Genomic DNA, 21,545 nt, shown 5'->3' on the forward strand with positions numbered 1-21,545 from the left:
TTGACAATTTTTACAATTTTGACAATTTTGACAATTTTGACAATTTTGACAATTTGACAATTTTGACAATTTTGACAATTTTGACAATTTTGACAATTTTGACAATTTTGACAATTTTGACAATTTTGACAATTTTGACAATTTTGACAATTTTGACAATTTTGACAATTTTGACAATTTTGACAATTTTGACAATTTTGACAATTTTGACAATTTTGACAATTTTGACAATTTTGACAATTTTGACAATTTTGACAATTTTGACAATTTTGACAATTTTGACAATTTTGACAATTTTGACAATTTGGAAAATTTTGACAATTTTGACAATTTTGACAATTTTGACAATTTTGACAATTTTGACAATTTTGACAATTTTGACAATTTTGACAATTTTGACAATTTTGACAATTTTGACAATTTTGACAATTTTGACAATTTTGACAATTTTGACAATTTTGACAATTTTGACAATTTTGACAATTTTGACAATTTTGACAATTTTGACAATTTTGACAATTTTGACAATTTTGACAATTTTGACAATTTTGACAATTTTGACAATTTTGACAATTTTGACAATTTTGACAATTTTGACAATTTTGACAATTTTGACAATTTTGACAATTTTGACAATTTTGACAATTTTGACAATTTTGACAATTTTGACAATTTCGACAATTTTGACAATTTTGACAATTTTGACAATTTTGACAATTTTGACAATTTTGACAATTTTGACAATTTTGACAATTTTGACAATTTTGACAATTTTGACAATTTTGACAATTTTGACAATTTTGACAATTTTGACAATTTTGACAATTTTGACAATTTTGACAATTTTGACAATTTTGACAATTTTGACAATTTTGACAATTTTGACAATTTTGACAATTTTGACAATTTTGACAATTTTGACAATTTTGACAATTTTGACAATTTTGACAATTTTGACAATTTTGACAATTTTGACAATTTTGACAATTTTGACAATTTTGACAATTTTGACAATTTTGACAATTTTGACAATTTTGACAATTTCGACAATTTTGACAATTTTGACAATTTTGACAATTTTGACAATTTTGACAATTTTGACAATTTTGACAATTTTGACAATTTTGACAATTTTGACAATTTTGACAATTTTGACAATTTTGACAATTTTGACAATTTTGACAATTTTGACAATTTTGACAATTTTGACAATTTTGACAATTTTGACAATTTTGACAATTTTGACAATTTTGACAATTTTGACAATTTTGACAATTTGACAATTTTGACAATTTTGACAATTTTTACAATTTTGACAATTTTTACAATTTTGACAATTTTGACAATTTTGACAATTTTGACAATTTTGACAATTTTGACAATTTTGACAATTTTGACAATTTTGACAATTTTGACAATTTTGACAATTTTGACAATTTTGACAATTTTGACAATTTTGACAATTTTGACAATTTTGACAATTTTGACAATTTTGACAATTTTGACAATTTTGACAATTTTGACAATTTTGACAATTTTGACAATTTTGACAATTTTGACAATTTTGACAATTTTGACAATTTTGACAATTTTGACAATTTGACAACTTTGCAAATTTCGACAATTTTGACAATTTTGTCAATTTTTGCAATTTTAATAGATTTAACAATTTTTACAAATATTATTCACACTTCACAATTTGAGATGAATAAACTTACTTGGTTTCAAATCCCTAAGAAAAAAAAACTACACATTCAAAAGGATTTTGATAAATTAGACAAGGCAAAAAAAATTAAAATTTTTCCAAAATGCAAAGATAATGCGCTTATCTAGATTTATTGTGCTGGTTTCAAATATTTAACTTAAAGGTTTAATTATTTTTTTTAATTTTGTGAAATTAGGTAAACATCATTTGAACAATTTCAGAACTTCTATGACAAAACTTTTGAGAAACATTACAGAAATTTAAATAAAAAGGGTTTAAATAAATGATAAAATTTTCCGTAGATTGCAAGTAATTTTGACTTCCGCGAAAAAAGAAATATAGCGTAAAATACAAATATTTGCAAATAAAAATAAAACTAAGCAAATTGAATTTTCAAAAAATGTTATAGCAAAAGTCAAATTGGTTTTCCGTTTTGAACAAATTTGTTAGATAAAATAAAACTTTTTTTTATCTTCAATGTGTAAGGTCAAAAAAACATGTAATGATGAAATTGAGATTTTTTCTTTTTTAGATAACTATATTTCTGATATGAGAACATCTAAAATTAACATTATTTATTTATTAGAAGGATTATAAAAAAATTAAGAATCAGATTATGTTTTTCACACAGATTTTGGTTTCATCAGTTATTAATTATTGACTTCACATCACTCTGATTTATTTTTAAATTATAAACTCTATATCAATAAAACTAAAAGTGAAAGACGAAATCTGACAAAAATTCGAGTTCAGGGCTCGAAGTTCATCCAAATCAGTCATTTAAAAATGGGCACTAAAATGCTGTTATCAATTGATTTTTTTAATTAAGCATTAATAATAGTTTTGAAAGTTTTTTATTCTTATATGTTTAAAAAGTTATATTTTGCATCTCCATATTTGGTATTAATGCTGAAATAAATTCATCAAATATTATGGAACGATTCCCTTATTCTAATTATTTCAAATCTTCTTTTTTAAATCGACCTGATTAGTGCTTGCTTTGTGATGTCAATATTCACAACAAAACTTGGAACAACAAAGCTTGGACGAACCAGACAGAAAAATGATTCGAAACGCAGGTAATCAGGTAAAGAAATCGAAAAACTTACCTCCCAAAAGCCATGTCCTTCGCTGGTTTTCACCTCACTGTACGCCAAAACTGCCGTCGCCTTGCTGCTTTTGAAGTCAAACTTCAAGTTCAACGAATTCTCATTACTCATGGGCCACCAAATGTGTGACTTGGCGTAGGAAAACGTAATCGGAATCACATCCACCTCGACCTCCTTGAATTCCTCCTGCAAAACCCCGATGTAATGCACCTTGGGATTTCCTTTCTTCAGCCCAAACAGCACCGAAACGTCATTGTAGAACACATACTTCAGCGACCCAACGAAGTTGTTGTTCGAAGCCAGTCCCTTGCGTTTGGAAAGATTCGGACCGCCACCGAAGTAGATTTCCGGATCGAAAAGTAAGTTGTAAACCTCCCCAGGAATTTCCATGATCTTCATGTGATCGTCCAGGATGGCCGTAATCTGGTTGTGATCATGGAAAATCGTCAAATTGTGCCAGTAGTGTTTGGTCAGATCTTGACCCAGTGTTGCCGTCATGACGCCATCTCCGAAATCGGTTTCGATGTACACCGAGTGGTTTTTGATAGAGGCAGCGATGTATTGGGGTTTTAGGGACTCTCCACTCGCGTAGAAGAGGGCCGAGTCGTCGTAATTTGTTTTGAACATAAGGCTTATTCGGGTGACCGATGAATGAACTCGATCCTTCCAGTCGTAGATTCGGTACGAAACGTAGCTCGAGCCTCGTAGTGTTAATACTGTTGCGGCTGTTGAAAAAAAAGTGGAGGAATAAGTTAATAAATGAAAATAATCAAATATTAGTAACAGATAAACAAAGTGCCTGGCCTACGACAAAAAATTTCAAAAGATTTGCATATGCTATCCAATTCAAAATTCGCTCTCTGGAGCCACCATTTAAAATTTTACTCATGTAGCACTATATTCATAGTCTGTGTAATGTCTATAAAACTCACATATGACCTTCCGAACGACAAAGCAGGGCAAATCCCAAACCCAAACGCTTAAATTAAATACCAAAACAGGAAAGAAGGAAAACAGTGCAAATACTCACTATAAATATCACAGTGTTCGCCCTCATACTTGGTCCCGAAGCAGTCGCAGGAGAACCCGTAGTAGTGATTGATGCACCGGGACCCGATGAAGCACAGATTCTGCCGGGAGTGGCACTTGTTGCGGCAACCCTCCTTGACGTTTTCGTGCTTGGTGGCTATCAGAGGGGTGATAGGAAGAAGATCCGAGGCCGCCTTCCCCGAACGCAGGACCACATTCCGGATGCAGCCAACAAATGACTCGATTATGTACTTGACGCCGTGCAGTTTTTCCTCGGAGCTGAGACCTTGAGTTGAGTTGAGTTGGCGGAAGTCGTTGTTGTTGTTATTTTCCATCGGATGGTTTTTATTTTCAGTCATGTGTGTCGGGAGATTTGGAAGAAAAGAGCTTGGATTAGTTTGACGAAATTTATGAGTCTGGAAGAAGAAATAATGGTCCCCCATAACACAAACACGGATGACATTCATTCCCCAGAGATCCTAATGGATTCATTCATTGAAACAGTAATTTCACTTGTGGTTTAGATTTGAGCTTTGATGGAAAAAGCGGTTGATCGATAGAATTTTCGAGTTAAAAAACAATTTAATCTCAATGAGAATGACAAACTACGGAAGTTTGCATAGAAATTAAAAACATGATTGAGTAGAAAACTTGTCACAACGAAGGAAAACTTTCAAAATTCTCAGCAAAAATCATAAGTGAAAAACTTGGAATAAATCTCCCCTAACGACGAGAATTCCATACTAAAAACGGCACTATTCCAATAATCTCTAACAAATCACCATAAAACCGGGAAGTGATTTTTCTTTCGCCAAACTTCGCGCCAGGTAACAAAATAGGTTCTTGGCTGCAATCGGGGAAAAACTTTCCCCATAACACTAATTTGCTGACCTGCAGCGGTGCAACCAGGGAAAGATTGTGCGGAAAGTGGAACAGAAATGCTTCCAAACTAACTACAGAGCTAGGTATGGCTACAATTCGGATGAAGAAAAAGTAAGAAAAAAGCGATGCCATTGGCATACTTTCCCACTGGCAACTACTAACTGGAAATCTCAGCTCAGCAGGAACATACCGGGAGCGAGCTGTAAATTCTTTGCCAGTCTATGAAAGCATTTGCCCCGATGAAGAACGCAAATGAGGGGCCGTTGTTGTAATGAAGATTTAATTCTTGTTTGTCGCATTGGGGCGAGTCGATGCAATTTTTGGTACCGTAATCCGAGGTAATATTGATCACTTTTTTCAATATATTTCGATAATTTTTTCTGTTAAGGGAAATGTGGCATGTTTTCTATTTTTAAAACCAGTACTGGACTTCTTTGAACGTAGAACATGGATGCAGAAATTTATTAGACCTCTTTAAATTTGATTAAAAAATCGTTTTCGTCTCTGTTCAGAATTTGATGCTTTGGGGTGACATTGATCAGTCTCTATTCTGACGGTTTTAACGATATTTCTTGATCATAAAGGATACAAAACACCTTAATAATGTTTAAAAATGCTAGTTTATCAATTTAACCTTGATTTTTATTTAAAAAATACTTATAATCGAAAAAAGAACTATGATGCTGCCTACATTTAGGGTCAAATATAATTATAATTGCAAAATAGTTAGAGCTCCTTCTTATTTAATTTTTGGCATTTCGGCGAGTTGTGAAAATTCAAGGTAGAATATTTAGAAAGAACATGAAAGTATTATAGGTGGAAAGATCAAAGGTAGAGCGCTTTGGGTAGAAGAAATTGAATAGTTGGTGAAAATGTGAGCAGGGCTTTTGTTTTGTGAACAGCTTTTGAACTACTTGCGTGATTCTTTGCCGCGCGCCGTTTCAATGTTGATAGGAAGCGATGAAGAAATGCCATAAATTAAATAAGAATATATCCCGGCGGCGATTAAAATAAGATAACAAATAGTTAGAGCTTCAAAATACAAATGAAATTTTACCTTCACACATTCCCCTAGGCCCTTCCACTATTTCCATTCTCATTTTTTCTTCAAAGTTTACGATTTGATAGGGTTCCTATCCATTTGTCCAATAAGGACTAACGCTTGGAAAATGTCCTTATTTTTTAAATATATAAAAAATATCATTGAATGACTATAAAAATAGCACTCTAACTGTTCATATACAAAGAAAAAAAGGTTTTTCTTTTACATTAAACAGCCCGTTTGCTTCTAAATGCTTTTTTGTATCATCAGGAGATCTGTTGTTTGCAAGCCTTGGAAAAATAGATATTTTGAGATTTTGAAATAAGTTTTTTTACTAACAGAAAAAAATTCAAATACAAACCAAATTTTGCCTATTTGATACTCAATTAATAGACTTTCAAACGTTGAAAACAGTTTTCAAAAATTCAAACTAACGGCTGAGTTATTGATGATAATGTGGAAAAGTTTATTGTTGGTCAAATTTACCCCGGTGAACAAAGTTACCCCGTTTTACGGTACTTAAAAATTCTGAAAAAATTATGAATGAGTTTTGTATCAAAACGAAGCTTTTTAGACCTCAAAGTTTGAGAAATTCAAAAATGACCTGGTTGAAAACGCAGGATCAGTCAATGACCCGGTTGAAAACGCAGGTTTCAGTGGTGCAATAGTGCTAATCTTTATTCAGGTAGGTACGTTAAGTTCTTAAACAACTACCAATAGCAATAGCTATTTGTAACTTTCCACTTCCACTAACCGAAAAAGTACTCATTTTTCAATGAGTACTTCGTTAATTTACCCAGAATATCTGACAACACTGTTGTGTTATCATGAACACAATTTGAGTAGTCTCGATTAACCGTATTATGATGTAAACATTTCGCTATTTCGAAGCTGCGCTGCTGCCATCTTGAATAGCACGATGATGCGTGAGCAACATTCTGGGTATACGATAAACTATAGAAGACTTTATAATCTTTTGAGTAAAATTCTCATAAATCCAAATTATTATGAAAAAAAAAACACTCCTTTGAAGATTTAAGTTTATTTTTTCACTTAAATCATAATAAATTTGCCTGGTTGAAGAGTCAATTTTGTGTGATTGATCCATTTTAAACTAGTCAGTCGGTGAGAAAAAACCAACATGTAAAATAATTGTTTGCGCCTTTTTTCAAGACTTCAAATTCGTTGTCTATATTTTTATATTATATCTTTATATTGAACTTCATGTCATTTGTTCGATTTGTTCGTTGTTACTATCAACTAACTGTGAGATTAAGTTTAGATATAACATTTCATAAATAAGTTAGATATAAAAATGTATGAAGTTTCAGCTTAAGACAGTCTAAAATGTTAAATTCTTAATTGAAATTTTTTACGGCTTGTGGTTGCGCTAATTAAATTTTCAATAAGGCTAATTTTTACGCATTTGGGGTGTTGATTGATTTAGTTTTTTTTCTATCAGCTTTTTATTAGCTTACTTTTTTAAACAAATATGTGTACTTTTTTTGGCAATAATATAGAACATTATTTATTTTTTTGAAAGTAAAGGTTTTAAGTCAATTATCAACTTTAAGTAACTTCGATTTCTTAGAGAAAAATTATTAAAGTTTTCTTTTTATAATTTTTTCCCGAATCTGCTAAAACGGATATTTGGACCAAGTTGAAAGAAAATTCAAACTTAATAGAAACTTTGAAATATTTTAAACCATAAGTCAAATCATTTCGCAGTCTTCAACAAAGTTTTCGAATGAGTTAAAATATTAAATTTCAAATATTCAATGACTTTCTTGAATGATGCAAGAAACAGTTGTAACAGAATCGATCTTGATTTCTAAAAATTGTATAGTTTAATTTTTCATAAAGCGTTGTCTGAATCGTTTATTCAAGAATGGATAAAAAATTGATTCAAAATCATCTTTAAGGTTTCATATAGGCATGTTTGCTTATCAGTTATTAAAGATAGATTTTACCGAAACTGACCAATTTTAATATTTAAAAGCTCCATTTCATTAAAAATAGCAGGGATAGACGAAACCTGACAAATGTTTTGAATTTATGTTCTAGGAACGTAGGAACCAACATGATAAAAATATGATGAACTTATGAAAAAACTATCGCAATAATAACTTTGTCCAAAATTAAACACAATTATGACAAAAATATGACAAATGCGATGAAAAAATGTGATAAAAATACAACAAAATTATGGCAATAAAAATACAAAACTATGACGAAATTATGACAAAGGCGGTGAAAATATGACAAAGTTATGACAAAAATATGAAAAATGTGTCAAAAATATGTGCATAAAAATGACTAATGTGAGAATGACAGAATGAAGAAACATTTCATTAAAAGTTTAAAATTTATTACAAAATTATGATTATTAATTTGAAAATATAGTTCCAGATTTCACCATATTGTTCGTCATATTCTCGCCATACTGAATTTTTGGTCATCATTTTGTCATATCCTATAACATTTGTCAAAATTTAGCAACAGTTCTGTCAGATATTTGTCCCTCTAATATGTGTTGTGATTTATGAGCCTACTTGGTTGAATAATTATACTCAATTGAAGAAATCGACAGATTCCCTTTAACTCAACCACTTATCCCGTGGTTGAATTAAAGTGAATCTTTCGATTGCTTTATTCAATAGACATTTGTCATTTTAGCGTAAAACTTTTACGCTTTTTATATTTTTGTCATATTTGGTTTATGTCATTTCATTGTCAAATTATTGTAATAGTTTTGACACATTTCATTTGAATTTGGTTCGCATTCTTCACATTTTTATTTGCTGTATGCTTTATTATAAGTCCTGCCAGACATCCAAAATCCGATTTTTTTTTTATTTTCAAAGGATTTTTCAATACATGCCGTAAACTGGGGGAACCATCATCACTTTTTTAATTTTTTTTCGAATATTTTGGAACGGGTTGCTTTTTTGTAATACTAAAAATTTTTAGAATACTCACTGAGATCACGAGTAGAAAGCATATGATCATTGATAGCAGAATATTCAAACGACATTAGTGGCTTTAACTAAATGTATGTTAAAAAAAACAGATTTCATGCTTCGGGGTAACTTTAGTCACTATGGTTTTGACGTATCTCAACATCTTTAAAATTATTATTTGATGCCAATTAGCACAGAAGCCTTAAAACATCAAAAACAGTAATTTTTGGTTTGGACTCGATTGAATATTTTTCAACGTTTCCTCACAAAAACAAATATACTCAAAAGATGGACAATGTTGCTGCCATACACTTAGCGGCAAAAATTATAAATATTTCTCAATATTTTTTGGCCTCAAAAACAGATAATACATTCCACGCGCTTGTACCGCTCAAAAGTGATTTTTATCCGTTCGCGTATCTAAAAATCTCAAACTTGTCTATAATTTTGATAATTCAAACCACACAAAACCAACGGAAAAAAGAGAAAAAAAAAACTTTTTACACATGTTTTATATGATTTTGAAAATCTATTTTTCGTTGAAAAAAGTGGTTATTTTGACAACTTTAACAAAATAATTTATTAAAATATATGGATGAATTTGTTTTGGATTTTTTTTTAATACGTTTTGAGCTTTTTTTCACACTGCTTCATTCTGTAGCAAAAGAATTTGTTTTTATCCAATGTAGTTGGTTTGAAAAGCGAACAAAAACAACTGCAAATGAATGAATTCACGTCACAAAAAATGAACTTTTTAATTTTCAAGAAAACGATTTGACGATTCTGAAACACTAAATTTTATTGAAATCGGTTGAAATCTAGCTGAGCTACAACAGCGTGAATGAGTGAATTCACGTCACAAAATTTGAATTTTTGAAAAAATTTTATATGAAAAATATGCTCCGAAAGCTGTTTTGACCATCCAGATGGCTCGATTTTCACAAATCGAGCATTTTAATTGATTTTTTAAAAGGTTCGTTATTTTCAAATAAAAATACAAAAAGATTGAAAAAAAAAATTTAACGTATGATCCCTCAATATGTTGCTATTCAAGTGCCAATCAAAATAAAGAAAAAGTTGGCTGAAGATACTGAAAGTTTATGTGAGTTTAACACGGAGTGTCATTCTTCCCTAAACCCTACAACAAAATATCGTTTTTGGAAGTGCACATAAAATTGAAGGTTCTATGGAATGGTTCAGTATAACTTTATATTTCGTGACGTGAATTCAGTCAACTACCCTGTTATGTTTAAACTGAGTGAATTCACGTCACAACTTCATATAAGCATAACTTCGTTCGTTGTTGCTTAATCAAAAAGCTACGTACATCAAATTGTGGGTAATTATTTTTACTACAACTCATTTGAAGACACCGATATTCTATTTCCACAGAGAGAACAGGAAATCAAATTTGTATGTACTGAAGCCAAAAATGGTCAATTCTAGCGTGAATTCACGTCACAAAAGTAATCAATCACAACAAAAACAACTAAAATTTTTTAATGGCCAAGTTACATTAATTTTAAAGGAAATTCATTTTGCGACCATTTGCAACAGTTTTATTCTTTTTCAAGTAAATTGATTGACTTCTAGATTAATAACAGTGCAGAAAAGTCCAAAAATGCGATTTCACGTCACGGTGGAATGTGTCAAATGCAAATTTACCTCCATGCAATTTCCATGGTCCTCCCACTGTTCCTATGTTCTTTTTTTATTCAAACTTAACCATTAGATAGGGTTTTTAAGCCATTTGGCCTATATATGTAGGCTTTCTAATTGAAAATGTCCGTTTTTATAAATATCCAAAAATTTTCATCAAATAACTCTAAAACTATACCTATACAAAGGAAAAAAGTTAAGCTTTCATATAAAACAACCCATTTGCGTCTTAATGCTATTATTTCATCAGAAGAGGTGTTTGTTTGTGGGTTTTCAAAAAAAAAATAATTTGAAACTTTTAAATTATATTTTAAGTAATATAAAAAATCTCCAACTTCCTACCGAATTTAGCCTATTTGAAACTCAATTTATAGGCTTTCAAACGTATAAAACAGTTTTCAGATATTATAACTGCAGACTAAATTAATGATGATTTTCTGCAGAATTTTAAGTTGATCAAAGTTACCTCGGTGATCATAGTTCTCCTAGTTTACGGTGTTAACGAAAACAGTCAAAAAGCAGAAGGATACACAAAAAAGTATCAATGTTAATATTTAGAGATATCATTTTAATAACTTTATCTACAACTTTTAGAATCTTTTTCGCTGATGCATTTCAACAAATTGGCAGCATTTCTTTACATTTATTCCCACTTAATTTTTTAACACGTTCGTCGCCATGGGACCCATATTTGGGTGACGGGTGTATTTCCTGGGGGCCCGTCACATAAAAAAGCGGGTGACGCTCTCTTACTCAAGTTATCCGCTCAGTTTAGCCACACGTTGCAAATTAAGAAGTTCTCCCCCTTCATTTTCTCGCTCCGAGAATTTCTTTGGGCCCGGCTAGCAAAACTACCCAAAATGAGTTAAAAAAGTTGGCCTGAATGTCCGATTTGTTCGCTCACTGAATGCCATCGTGTGTGTTTTTTCCAATGCACTCGGGGAATAGGCTACTCACAAAGTGAGAGAATTATTTTGTTTTCGTCGATTCATTTGACATTCCTTGGTTCCTATAGTATTAGTTTTCAGCAAAAAAAGAAATCCCTATCATCTTTACAGAAATATCAGAAAAAAAACAACATGGTTCTCAAGAGACGAAAATATTATAATTTTTGGGCACCATGATGTACAAATTGTTCTTCAATTTTCATCATAATTAAACTTTTGATTCACTATTATCAATTTTAAAATGCGTTTATACTTTAACTTGTTGATTCGGGGCACTATAGATTGGGGCACGATGAGCATTTTTTACTGTAAAGGGTGTCCACGATGAAATTGCCACCTGAAAAATAACTATTAAACTTCATTTTACCATTTTACTCTTATTTTATTTACAGCCCATACGCAAATGCCCGCACCTTGGCCTTAACCCCGGCCATAAGATTCACAACCTGTGAATCAACCGTTTTTTTGCATGTAAATCCATACTTTCTTCAGTTTCTCGACTGTCTTCACTACCTTAGGTCGTTTAAGAAGGTGCTGCTTTATAATCGCCCAGTACTTTTCGATGGGGCGAAGCTCCGGATTGTTGGGAGGGTTGAACATTTTCGGCACGAAATTGACCTTATTGTCCGCATACATCTTCAGCAGGTCCTTGGAGTAGTGGCATGAGGCCAAATCCAGCCAGAAGATTGTTGGGACGTTGTGGGCCTTCAGGAGAGGTAGCAGCCGCTTCTGGAGGCACTCTTTCGTGTACACCTGTTCGTTCATCGTGTTCTAGGTCACGAAAGGTGCACTCCGCTTCCCGCACGTGCAGGTGGCTTGCCAAACCAGGAATTTATTTGCAAATGTGAATATATTCTAATCTTCTAAATGCGGACATGCTCCGGAACGCTGAACTTATCCTTGGCCGTGAAAAACAGGTTGTCGGGGATCTGTTTGAAGTCGGCCTTCACATATGTTTGGTCGTCCATGATGCAGCATTCAACTTTCGTCAGTAAGGCTATGATCATTTAGAATCCGGACACTTTATTTCGGTGATAGTTTCGTTATTGGCGCTCGGATATGCAAAACTTTAGCAGCGTTGTGTTGGTTATGAAGGGGACTATCTTGCCTATTTTTGCCAGATTTTTAAGTTAATGTGTGTATGAGATATTTACGATGCAAAAAGACATGATAAAAAAAATTTTGCACAAATTTACGCCTTTTGCGCATTTTTATTCTTAAATATTGTAAAAAGTCTACGGTTATTGGGGATAACTGAATGCAGACCCCTTAAATAATGCAATTAATCCATTTCCGTCAGTTAAAAAGTGTTGTCTGACTAGTAGACACCAAGTAAATGATCAATAGTGAACAGTTCCTTAGATTGCAATATGTGCAACCGGTTTTTACGCAATGTGACAGATGTGTCCTGATGGACGAAGAAATTACTGTTAAAACCGGATTTAAGAGATCAAATTTTTCGAGATGCCTACTCATGAAAAGGTTCCAACCAGACTCCAATTGCTTTTTCCAGGTGAGTTTGTGTAAAATATCATGATTTTGCAAAGGTTTTACTTCTGTGGTAAAAATAATAAATCAATACATGACTGACACAAGTGTGCAAAGATAAAAAAGAGATTTTATGAAAAAGTTAAATTATTTCTTGAAATAATAATAAATAATTTTTTTTTATATTTTTATATTAAATGTTATATTAATACCTTCATTCCCTCCAAAGAAAGTTTTTCAATCAAATGAATAGTTTGTAAAATACAATCGTTTGTAACTATGATACTAAATGATCATAGCCTTATGTTGAGGTATAACTTCCTGGCACGGGTTTCTCGTCGCGATTAGGGGCTGTTTGTACCTTGAACGTTCGAAGCCCAGCCTTAGTTTTGGAATTCTGGGCAAAAGTTCGGCTTATGTGCAGCTTTTTAGCCATATCCCGAACGGAAGCGTCCGAGTTTCAGTTGAAGGCCCTAACTACACGGTTGTGATTTTTGGTGTTGTACGGAATTCGTTCTTCGAACCGTTTAATCACTCGCGACACCGTGGAATTCTCGATTCCCAACGTTTTAGCGATGGAACAATGCCAGAAATCCTTGTTCTCGTGATGAATGCGCAAGATTTTATCACGCACGAGCTGTTCTTTCGACTCCATTTCCGCGAGTTTTGATCACAGGATTTTGAAGCATGCAGGATGTAAACAAAGCACTATGAACTAAATCCATCCAAATTTTCATTAAATTCTACCCAACGGTGAAAAAGTTAGAGAAATTTCATAGTGTGGCAATTTCATCGTGGACACCCTTTAGCGTCCAAAAAATGAGATAATGTGCTTTTTTGAGACTGAGTTCAAAATTTCCAAAAATCTGCATCTGAAAACTCTACACGCCCACCAGGCCCGATTTTAGTGCCGAATGGTTCCTCGTTTGAGGAATTGAATTTACGCCCATTAGCATCCGGTGCTAACGAAATAAATTTGTTCCTTTCAGCTGTGCAGTTTTGCATCCTGTTTTCATTAGGACAGAGTAAAGCAGAGTGTACCCTAAAGCTTCTTAGGCTCCTTCTTATACCGGAAAGTAGTTAGGGAGTAGTCGAGTTCGGTAGGTATTGTCTGAAATCTCCATGGAGTTGACGCATTCTTCTTCCGATTCGGAAGAAATTTGTTTCCACCCTTTTTGCTGGAAGTGGAGCGTTCATTCATTGATGGCGATGATGGTAAGAAAACTATCCAATGAATGGAGATGGTGGGGGTAAGCAGTAGTTGGGCAGGAGGGCGGAAAAGTGGTTTAAGTTTATTAATTAAATTTCTGTTTGGAATTAGTTTTCTTTTGGATAGTTTTATCGCCCCACTTTGGCTGGTTGATTTTAGTACAGTGTGTAGTACTTCTGCTGGCTGATAATGACTTAAACTCTATCGAAAGCAGTTGCCGGTTTGCGATAAAAAGCAACCTTTCTCCGGTCTCCGGTACTTCGAATACTGTGGGAATGAGGCACGGTTTTTTTTGCTGCTGTCAGATTGGTGAGTTTCCAATTTAGAGGTCCAAGTTTCCCGATAGTGATTGAGGTAGCACAATCAGTGACGGGGATTGCGTGTTTTATATGCAAAGTTGGGTTACGGTTTAGCACGAAACACAAATAGGGCACTTACCTGCCCGAGTTTTGAATTTGATGGACATTTATATTAACTTGAAAGTGGCACGTTTTCAATTACGACAAAATCACACCGTAATGGATGTTTCATTAACGATCAGCGAAATTATTGCTTGCAGGTCTTGAAAATGGAAATAACTATTTTGGTTTTTTTAACCGCTCTGAAAACATTATTTTTAAATTTTAAACTCTTCTTAATATATTTGTTAATTAATAATGCTAAACTTATGAGGAAGTGAGGGACGATAGAAATGTTCCATTATATTCGAGAAGGCTAGAGCTCATGTATCCTGCCCAATACATCATTACCGCCTCCAATAATCAAATATATCACATTTCTTTAAGTTCAAATTGGATTTTATATTAATCGACTCATAATCTAATATATAAAGATGAGTTGGACTATATATGTTTGTTTGTTTGTATGCACCTTATAGAAATCCACACCGCTGAACCGATCAGCCTGAAATTTGGCACAGAGATGTAGTTGAACCAGGGTAAGGTTTTAGTAATAGTTATGAGCCCCTCCCACCTAAGAAAAGGGACCCTCCCATACAACTTTCGGTTTTATTCACACAAACCAAAAGTCATGGCACACATTTTGCTAACAGATTTTCGTTTCCTTTGGCGGGGTTTTTTTTCACCATCTCCATGGGCCAGGCATTAGAAACGACCATTCAGAGTTCACGTGTACTGAATAGCAAATCAAAGCTTGCTGAGCATTAAAAATTTGAAAGGGAAAATTTTGGCGGGTGTTTTTTGTCCTCCTACTATTCAAAGCACGTGGTACCGGTACGAGATATTGGGATGCAAAATATGCCTACATTTTGAATTGAAAAATAAAACTAGCCTGTTAGGAATATATTGACTAGAATTGTAGTGGCTTTCGAAGTGCTTTCAACCGCCTCTGGGGGGCTTTGAGGGTCTACAAAAACATACAGTGAACTGAACAGTGAACAATAAATTGACTTTTTCAGTGGAACAACTATTTTTACTGTGTGTTGAAAAACTTATGAACCGATGTATGTGTATGTATGTAGGTAATCCACCATGGGTGCACGGATTCACCGCAGTTTCGCCAACGTATGCGCTTAATTACATTCTTAAGATTATAAGTTCGGCAAATCTGCAATGCAATTAACCACATACCCGACACCATGGCGTCGTGTGAACTGTTATGTAGTGAATGCTTAGCGTGTAAGTGTATGAGTTATTTGGATGAACGAGTCAATCACTTACGTAACTGTTTTAAAATCAATAATATTTTGAGTGTCATTAATTTACGACAGGTATTACGCATACGTTTAGATACCTGCCCAATTGGCAATTGATTGATCGATCTTATATTTTTACATTTAGCGAGAAAAGTGTTATATAATGACCATCTTACCTTTTAATAAAACTGTCGTCTTATCTTTCAAAACAACTCAAATCTTACCTGCTGTTTTACCCTCAATTTCGTTTACCGACTATTTTTTCATGTCTTTACAGTCTTTATGATTAATCGATTTTCACATGACAGTCCATGGTTCCAGGTGGTAATAATTCAGTATGTAAAACCAAATTCATTGAACTTTACCAACGAAATATCACCCACCCTTTTCCTTCCCCAGTCATTTTTCACTCAACGATTTTTATTTTTAATCAATCGTATTCTGTCTTTGTTTTCATTGAAAAAAAGTTCCTTCCGCAAGTTTTATTAAACAACAAAGGATTTAAACGTGCGTATCTACTTTTAAGCGGTTGACCTTCACATCGCGGACACCTACTTTCTTCCTCACATATTACGCCCCCTTCTGCGGCTTTCAAGTCTGATCTGAGGGAGAATGCTGTGCAGCAAAAACAGCTTCTCTTACCTTTATTTAATTTCACGCTAAGCAAAAACGAAAAAACCCATGCCAAAATTAACAATTTACGCTAATTGTTTCAATATAAGTAATCCACCAAAAACACTAAAAATGTCTTAATTCAAGAAAACACATCAAAGTCATATTTAGGATATTTTGTCAAACGAATTCAGCATGACTTAACTCCTTTTTCTTCAGCCGCGTTCATTACACCCACACATCTAAGTGGATCGATTTCTCAATAATCGCCATTTCACTAGAACTTTTTTTTTTCAGCGCACGTCACACTGCTCGAATTCTCCCAATTTGCGAGCACACTCTTTGAAAACGCCACCAGATCGAACAGAAAGCCCCTGGTTCATTCATTTCTAAGACCATCCCAAAAACGAACATAGTAGTAGACTGTGGAATTTTGAAATTTGCATCTGCTCGAATCTTTGCTTGGCCTCCCTTTAGTTCATTCGCTGAATGATTTGCCTTCCTCACTTGCACCTCACTTCCTCCGCATCAAGCCCACCGCACAGAAAGTAAGCCATCATTTGCAAGAACCATCAATGGAGCCATTATTTTTTTCACTTTTTCCATCGGATCACAACATTTCATACATTCCTCTATCATTTAAGCCTTTCAGGTCCTACTCTAAACCTGATTTTTTCCTAACATCCTTCCGTTTACACAATGCACATGTTACAGGTTACACCTCAACTCTTCTTCAAATGCCAGGCCATTTTACTTCATAAAAAACCACACTTTTCCAACATTTAATGGCATTAATATCGGTCTTACACAGATGATCTTTTAATCTTAACCTTCTCACTGCCTGTTCCACTGCCTGCCAAATCTGTTTAGCAGGAAAACCGCTTAGAAATTTCCCACTCCAAAACCTTTTTCCCCGTTCGTAGGGAGAAGGAAAAAACATGACCGCGCGCGTTCGGAGCACAATGCAGACTGTTGAAAAACTTATGAACCGATTTTCATAAATTCCAGCTTTTAAGAGCCAACCATTTTCATTTTTTTTGGGATTTTTAATAGAGAAAGATAAATTAATTAGATTCAGAGTTGTCCAAGGCTGCGATTTTAACGCTTCGATAACCTTCCAGGAATTCAAACGGGGGCTTAGAAAACTGATTAGTAAATTAAATCCAAGGTTTTGAGTTTTATATAATTCAATTTCATTGGCCAATTTCTAACTTTTGAGTCATTTTTAGTCATCAATATGACTTGACAGCATTGAGCACTTTTCGAAATAATTAATGGGATGATTGTGTCCAACAATGGAAACATTGAAATATAACTCAATTTAAATCTATTTCTTAAAATTTTAATGGTAACTTCAGTTCAGAAATAGTTTGTTTTCGATAACTTCAAAAAACTATAAGTAAAACTTTCAACATTTAAAAACAAGTACTCATAAAGCAGTGTGATTTTAAAAAGTACACATACTTTTGAAAACATGCAAATTGAGTTTTAAACATGGTTCAGCAATATTCTAAAGTGTTTTTTGAAAATTTCTTAGTAAATAAAACTTGAATATACCATTGTACAGGGAGATCATCCAGCTTGAAAATGGGATGATCTCTCAAAAAAAGATTTTTATCAAATGGGATATGTGAAAGTTTAACAAACAGTTTCATCAGCTGAAGATAAAAAAATATCAGGTAAAAGCTATTCAAGCGTCCTTAGAAATGGTGGGTGGAAAAAATGTTTGTTATGATAGGATGAACAAGCATTCAAGGGAAATAATTTTCAGTTACTTCGAACACAAACCTCATAACTATATTCAAAATTATGAACACGAGAAAAACAATAAATAATCTCAATCTAAACTTAAAAAAGACTAACAAAACCCACAAAGCTAACATGGCCTAAAATTGGCAAAATTTCTTATATCTAATGATGAATACAAAGCTTCCCAAATTTTTAGAAGTCCAACGACTCATTTTGATTTTAATTTTATGCGAACCCGAGCAAGGCCGGGTAAAATCAGCTAGTGCTTATATATTTGAAAACACAAAAAAACTGATAAAAGCAGGTTTTTATCAGTTTAAAAGAACAACTTAGAACAAAGAAATTCTAAAACTTACAACTTTTATTTTAATACCTTTTTCTAGCTCTCAAAATTAGAAGTGACAAAAGTTGAACTACTACTGAAGCATTTAAGCCAGTGTATTTGGATCTCAACTGAGAGAAATTTAATTTTTAGGTAAAAAAAGCTCTAAAATTATTTTTTTTACGGTCGCCATACAATCGGTTTCAATACAATTTCATGGCCTCACACAGACGATGACGATGCCTACACCCACTTTGGCTACAATTTTTCAAAAAAAAAAACTTTTCCCTTGGACGCCCACACTTACCTCCGACCAGAACGACCGACATCAGATTGATCGAGACGCCATAATTGGTTTCGTGGTTGAGCCCTTTCAGGTACACTTCCTCCTTGTGGTTGTCGACTCGAGCTATCAGTCGGGCGCCGTGAACGTCAATCCGGACCTAGGGCAGAGGTTGTTTTTTTTTCATCGAATTTCCATCCATTCGTGGTGTTGTTGTTTTAGATTGCGGTTGGTGTTTTGTTGTTTTGGTTAAAGAAAAAAGGAAGGAAAAATAAAAACATCACAACAGATTACTTTCGGTAAATGGAAGATTGTCGCCCCGGATAGTTGCGATAAAGGGCAATTTTAGTTAAACGGTTTGATAGTTTGCAGTTTTTTTGGGGATTAGACTCGTCATTAAATGTGGTTTAATTGAAGAAACCGTTATACAAAAATTCATGTGAATAATCTCATACATTACATAACGTTTTGACATTTATTGTTATTCACTCTTGAAACATAAATCAATTTTGTCATTTTTTTTTCATAACTGTTGTATTTTTCTGATTTTTTGTAATTTTCATAACTTTTTTAATTTTTTTAAGTCTTTTTTTGTCATTTTTGTAATTTTTGTAATTTTTGTAATTTTTGTAGTTTTTGTAGTTTTTGTAATTTTTGTAATTTTTGTAATTTTTGTAATTTTTGTAATTTTTGTAATTTTTGTAATTTTTGTAATTTTTGTAATTTTTGTAATTTTTGTAATTTTTGTAATTTTTGTAATTTTTGTAATTTTTGTAATTTTTGTAATTTTTGTAATTTTTGTAATTTTTGTAATTTTTGTAATTTTTGTAATTTTTGTAATTATTGTAATTTTTGTAATTTTTGATATTTTTGTCATTTGTGTAATTTTTGTATTTTTTGTAATTTTTGTAATTTTTGTAATTTTTGTAATTTTTGTAATTTTTGTAATTTTTGTAATTTTTTTAATTTTTGTAATTTTTGTAATTTTTGTAATTTTTGTAATTTTTGTAATTTTTGTAATTTTTGTATTTTTTGTAATTTTTGTCATTTTTGTAATTTTTGTAATTTTTGTAATTTTTGTAATTTTTGTAATTTTCGTAATTTTTGTAATTTTTGTAATTTTTGTAATTTTTGTAATTTTTGTAATTTTTGTAATTTTTGTAATTTTTTTAATTTTTGTAATTTTTGTATTTTTTGTATTTTTTGTAATTTTTGTAATTTTTGTAATTTTTTTAATTTTTGTAATTTTTGTAATTTTTGTAATTTTTGTAATTTTTGTAATTTTTGTAATTTTTGTAATTTTTGTAATTTTTGTAATTTTTGTAATTTTTGTAATTTTTGTATTTTTTGTAATTTTTGTAATTTTTGTAATTTTTGTAATTTTTGTAATTTTTGTAATTTTTGTAATTTTTGTAATTTTTGTAATTTTTGTAATTTTTGTAATTTTTGTAATTTTTGTAATTTTTGTAATTTTTGTATTTTTTGTAATTTTTAATTTTTGTAATTTTTGTAATTTTTGTAATTTTTGTAATTTTTGTAATTTTTGTAATTTTTGTAATTTTTGTAATTTTTGTAATTTTTGTAATTTTTGTAATTTTTGTAATTTTTGTAATTTTTGTAATTTTTGTAATTTTTGTCATTTTTGTAATTTTTGTAATTTTTGTAATTTTTGTAATTTTTGTAATTTTTGTAATTTTTGTAATTTTTGTAATTTTTGTAATTTTTGTAATTTTTATAATTTTTGTAATTTTTGTAATTTTTGTAATTTTTGTAATTTTTGTAATTTTTGTAATTTTTGTAATTTTTGTATATTTTCGACATTTTCGTAATTTTTTGTCATTTTTGTAATTTTTCGTCATTTTTGTCATTTTTGTCATTTTTGTCATTTTTGTCATTTTTGTCATTTTTGTCATTTTTGTCATTTTTGTCATTTTTGTCATTTTTGTCATTTTTGTCATTTTTGTCATTTTTGTCATTTTTGTCATTTTTGTCATTTTTGTCATTTTTGTCATTTTTGTCATTTTTGTCATTTTTGTCATTTTTGTCATTTTTGTCATTTTTGTCATTTTTGTCATTTTTGTCATTTTTGTCATTTTTGTCATTTTTGTCATTTTTGTCATTTTTGTCATTTTTGTCATTTTTGTCATTTTTGTCATTTTCGTCATTTTTGTCATTTTTGTCATTTTTGTCATTTTTGTCATTTTTGTCAGTTTTGTCATTTTTGTCATTTTTGTCATTTTTGTCATTTTTGTCATTTTTGTCATTTTTGTCATTTTTGTCATTTTTGTCATTTTTGTCATTTTTGTCATTTTTGTCATTTTTGTCATTTTTGTCATTTTTGTCATTTTTGTCATTTTTGTCATTTTTGTCATTTTTGTCATTTTTGTCATTTTTGTCATTTTTGTCATTTTTGTCATTTTGTCATTTTGTCTTTTTTGTCATTTTTGTCATTTTTGTCATTTTTGTCATTTTTGTCATTTTTGTCATTTTTGTCATTTTTGTCATTTTTGTCATTTTTGTCATTTTTGTCATTTTTGTCATTTTTGTCATTTTTGTCATTTTTGTCATTTTTGTCATTTTTGTCATTTTTGTCATTTTTGTCATTTTTGTCATTTTTGTCATTTTTGTCATTTTTGTCATTTTTGTCATTTTTGTCATTTTTGTCATTTTTGTCATTTTTGTCATTTTTGTCATTTTTGTCATTTTTGTCATTTTTGTCATTTTTGTCATTTTTGTCATTTTTGTCATTTTTGTCATTTTTGTCATTTTTGTCATTTTTGTCATTTTTGTCATTTTTGTCATTTTTGTCATTTTTGTCATTTTTGTCATTTTTGTCATTTTTGTCATTTTTGTCATTTTTGTCATTTTTGTCATTTTTGTCATTTTTGTCATTT

The 21,545-nt window shown here is 31.5% G+C and overlaps 1 protein-coding gene across 5 annotated transcripts in view; it reads right to left on the minus strand.

Annotated features, from left to right (window-relative positions):
• LOC129758775 (axotactin) overlaps positions 1–21,545 on the minus strand; it is a 236,653-nt gene that overhangs the window by 52,703 nt on the left and 162,405 nt on the right. For all 5 annotated transcript variants that reach the window (XM_055756393.1, XM_055756392.1, XM_055756395.1 and 2 more), the window contains 3 exons: positions 18,676–18,811; positions 3,845–4,129; positions 2,815–3,539 (listed from right to left, as the gene is read on the minus strand). In XM_055756393.1, the coding sequence (XP_055612368.1) occupies positions 2,815–3,539; positions 3,845–4,129; positions 18,676–18,811 (1,146 nt within the window). The remainder of the gene's footprint in view (positions 1–2,814; positions 3,540–3,844; positions 4,130–18,675; positions 18,812–21,545) is intronic.

This window comes from Uranotaenia lowii, chromosome 3 (assembly GCF_029784155.1).
Source record: "Uranotaenia lowii strain MFRU-FL chromosome 3, ASM2978415v1, whole genome shotgun sequence".
Taxonomy (NCBI): domain Eukaryota; kingdom Metazoa; phylum Arthropoda; class Insecta; order Diptera; family Culicidae; genus Uranotaenia; species Uranotaenia lowii.